At 44.3% G+C, this 3,559-nt stretch overlaps 2 protein-coding genes across 2 annotated transcripts in view; both read right to left on the bottom strand.

The window, feature by feature from the left end:
- Window positions 1–1,138, bottom strand: part of LOC104815209 (2-keto-3-deoxy-L-rhamnonate aldolase) — a 2,306-nt gene extending 1,168 nt beyond the window's left edge. The window contains exons 1-2 of the mRNA XM_019202211.1: window positions 552–1,138; window positions 17–194 (exon numbers count right to left, since the gene is read on the bottom strand). Of these exons, the coding sequence (XP_019057756.1) occupies window positions 17–194; window positions 552–1,037 (664 nt within the window). The 5' untranslated portion in view covers window positions 1,038–1,138. The remainder of the gene's footprint in view (window positions 1–16; window positions 195–551) is intronic.
- A 339-nt stretch (window positions 1,139–1,477) lies between these two features.
- The window catches only part of LOC104815202 (plant UBX domain-containing protein 10-like), a 3,121-nt gene continuing 1,039 nt past the window's right edge, over window positions 1,478–3,559 (bottom strand). Inside the window, exons 2-5 of the mRNA XM_010543522.1 lie at window positions 3,278–3,536; window positions 2,730–2,900; window positions 2,427–2,630; window positions 1,478–2,056 (exon numbers count right to left, since the gene is read on the bottom strand). Coding sequence (XP_010541824.1) covers window positions 1,829–2,056; window positions 2,427–2,630; window positions 2,730–2,900; window positions 3,278–3,536 — 862 coding nt within the window. The 3' untranslated portion in view covers window positions 1,478–1,828. The remainder of the gene's footprint in view (window positions 2,057–2,426; window positions 2,631–2,729; window positions 2,901–3,277; window positions 3,537–3,559) is intronic.

Raw genomic sequence — 3,559 nt, 5'->3', positions numbered from 1 at the left:
CCCCCGCCATTGGCAGGATTGGAGGCCAGCACTGCCCACTCCGCCCTCTTCATCGTCTCCTTCACCTTGTGGTTGCCAGGATCGTGGAGCAAGCCCAGGCTCGCGCTCAGGTCCCTCGGTCCGATCATCACGCAGTCCATCCCGTCCACTCGTATGATATCTTTTATGTTGTTCACTCCTTTCTCTGACTCGATCTGGTTCAGGAATCAAGAAACCTTTTTTAAGCGATTGTATGTTTACCCTAAAACATGATTTCTCTACATGGGCTATGTAAAGTTTGAGACTTTCGTGGTTCTTGTATCGACACACACACACACACACACACACATATATATATATATATATATATTCGTTTTGGAAGATTTTATATGCTTTGTTAGGATTTGTAGCATGTTCAAGAAATTTAGATGTGTGTGTATATATATATATGTATATTCAGATTTGTTCGTTCGTTCGTACGAAATTGCGAATATCCCAAAAGAAGAAAGAAAAGTTTAAACACCGCCAAGTAACAAAAATTAACGAAAGGGATGGAAACATAATCATCTGACCTGGCACATGATCAGCAGCTTCTCTGTTAATTTACCTAAATACCCCTCGTCGAACCCGAACTTCGAATCCCTCACGACGGTGTACGCGCATCCGCGGACGCCCTCGGGTCGATACCGGCAATACGACACCGCATCGGTGGCGGCTTTTCCGGTCTCCGTCATCGGAAACATTATTCCGTCGGGGCCAAGATCCAGTGCCTTCTTCGTCCAGGTCGGGCAGATATCCGGCACGCGGAGGACCACGGCGGCGCCGGCGGCTTCGATTGCGCGCATGCAGGTGAGCGCTTCGCGAATGCCGCCGGGACCGTGCTCCATGTCCACGATGATGAAGTCGTAGCCGGCGAGTGCGGCGATCTCCGCCATTTCCGGCGAGAACGAGAGGAGGAATAGCCCGTAGAGCGTTTCGCCGTCGCGAAGGCACGATTTCAGGGACTTTTTGGGAGGGAGAGAGGAGGAGACGCGGATTGAGGCGGTGGGGGTGGCCATGGACGCGAGCGGTGAGTTCGTCGGTGAGTGAAAACCCTACTGAGGTCTCGAATGGAGTTTGTATCGTTGACCACTATTTCATCCTTTTATTATCTGGATAAATATGAAGATGATAGCTCGAAATTACTAAACATGGAACGTACTCCGCATATAATATTTTTAAATTTCTATTTCCCACCCCAATAGTTTTAAAACTGCACTAGAAGCCCCTGAACCAAGACAAGTTTTTTTTTATGGAGTGTGAACCAATAATTTTAAGATTCCACTTTAATGAACCCCATAGTTTTGAAAAGACAAAAGGAGACCCCTAACATCCTTAATATCGCTGATTAATTCATGGTATGTAGTCGAATTGTTTTCAACTTTTGGTCGAGAATTTTGCATATTTTCCAGGCATATCAATCTCCATTCATTTACACGACCAAAACAGCAAACCAATCTCTTCAGAAATAAAATTTAATATCACGAAATTATGTTTGTAACCAAACAAATCTACATTATTCCAACCTAAACCCCAAAATCCAAACTGGTTCTTTCCAACTGGCCCGTTTGTTTCATCTGACGTAAAGCCTCAAACACATAGCTTAGCTACTCGACAAATTTCCACAAGACATGACTCAGAAATCTTGCCCAAGATCAATGTGCTCAAACCTAAAATGTTGGGGCCGCATTGAAAAGCCTGAAAGGAAGAGAGGCGCTAAAGAAAAGTGAAACACAGTTAAACTTGTTCCCTTTTTTTCTTTCGGTTCTGTCCCTGTCTCTGGAGTTTGCGGTTATAGTAAATCTTCTGTTTAGTTCATCTCTATGAAGAGACTAGCCTGAGGATGCAAGCCTGCTTCTTTCAGAGACATCGAGAGCTTGTCTCTTCCGTACACTGTTCTCGGAAAGTTCGATACTAAGCTGTATTCTTCGGTTTCTAAGACGCCCAGTGAATCAACGTAATCGTACAGCTTCTGGATCGTGGCCGTGCTTTCAAACCTCCGACCCTTTCTTTCTCCGTTCGGGAATCGCACCAGTACCTGCACCCCCAGGGAAAATAATTCGTGAAGGGAGACCGAAAAATCTAACATGTTTTACATACCCTAAAAGTTGCTCTAGATCTGTACTTCCGGTCTATGAGAGAAAAAAACTAAGACCTTAGATACGGATCTGTGTCCAAACTAAGACCTGTCTTTCACAAGACAGTAAATCTATGTGATTTGCTGCCAAACCAACACTAAGTATACCGAGAAAGGTGTACATATTACATGGGACCACTTTGTGAATGCTAAAGGATAATCATTTGGACGCCATTGATAAAAGTATCACAAGAATCATTTTTTTAGCTTCCTTTTTTAAAAAAAAAAGTGTTTAGAGAATAAGTGATGACCAAGGAAGGAGATTACTCACTTGTGTGACATCAGGGCCTTTTTCAGGTTCGTCTCCAAGAGCAAGGGCTTTCTCTTGTCTCATTCTAGTTCTCGCAGCTTCTCTGTCTGCAGCCTCTCGCTCTGCTCTCTCTCGAGCCTCTTCCTCCTCCTTGCGTTTCCTCTCCGCTTCAGCAGCTTCCCTCTCTACACGCTCTTGCTCTTCTCGTATTTGTCGTTCCCTTGCCTTAAAGGCAGCGACAAAAGATGAAATAAATTGAGAAACTTGGAAAACAGCAGCATCGTGGAAGTTCTTTAATCTCTGTGATTAGAAAAAGCAACTTACTTGATCAGCTTCAAGGGCTGCCCTGTAAGCAGCATCTTGTTCCTCTCTCAGACGCATATTGTTTCTTCTTTCCTCAGCCTCGACCCTAGCTGCTACAAGAACAGGTGAACTGTCCTCCAGCACTCTCTGGAGTATAGCAAGCATTTCTTCCGCACTTTTAGGTCCCTCGACCTACCAGTAACAGAAACAAAGCTAAGAACTAAGAACAATAAACTCTTATCCCTACTCGAGGCCTGCATATTGCCTATGATATTGCATCATGGCAGAAAGTAGGATGGAACAACAATGCTACATTCTACTTCGGAAGAGTTCAACACGCTACCAAAATAGATTAAGTTCCAAGAAATAAGTTCTTAGTTCTTTTGCATGACAACTTAATGATCCAAGGGAAATAATCAGTGTATAGCCGAGTTCACTATCAAAGTACTTATAAGTTGAAGCCCACTTAAGTTGTCTCCTCGATCAAACCCTTGATATATTGCTAATAAAAACGTCAAATCACAGCCAGAAAATCTCTAATCAGACAGAACAATGAAACTGGTTCTTACCTGCTGAAGAAGAGCAATTCTCTGATTAGCAGCCGGCATAACCACAGCACAAAATGGGTATCTAGATGCCTTCAAGCTGTTACTCATCTTGAAGCCCTCGCTAGCTCGAATACTACCTCCCCAGGATACAAAGTTCTCGTTGACGAACGCGGCAAAGGCTTCGTTGCAGAGCGTTCTCTCGCAGAACACTGGCGTGTCAGGGTGATCTGGAGAGTGCAAGTAAACAAACAACAGCTTGAACTCGCTCCTCGACCGCTGAGAGTCACGACAAAGGGCGAGAGA

The sequence above is a fragment of the Tarenaya hassleriana genome, unplaced genomic scaffold, assembly GCF_000463585.1.
Source record: "Tarenaya hassleriana unplaced genomic scaffold, ASM46358v1 Cleome1, whole genome shotgun sequence".
Taxonomy (NCBI): Eukaryota; Viridiplantae; Streptophyta; class Magnoliopsida; order Brassicales; family Cleomaceae; genus Tarenaya; species Tarenaya hassleriana.
This window is presented reverse-complemented; position numbering and strand designations above follow the sequence as displayed.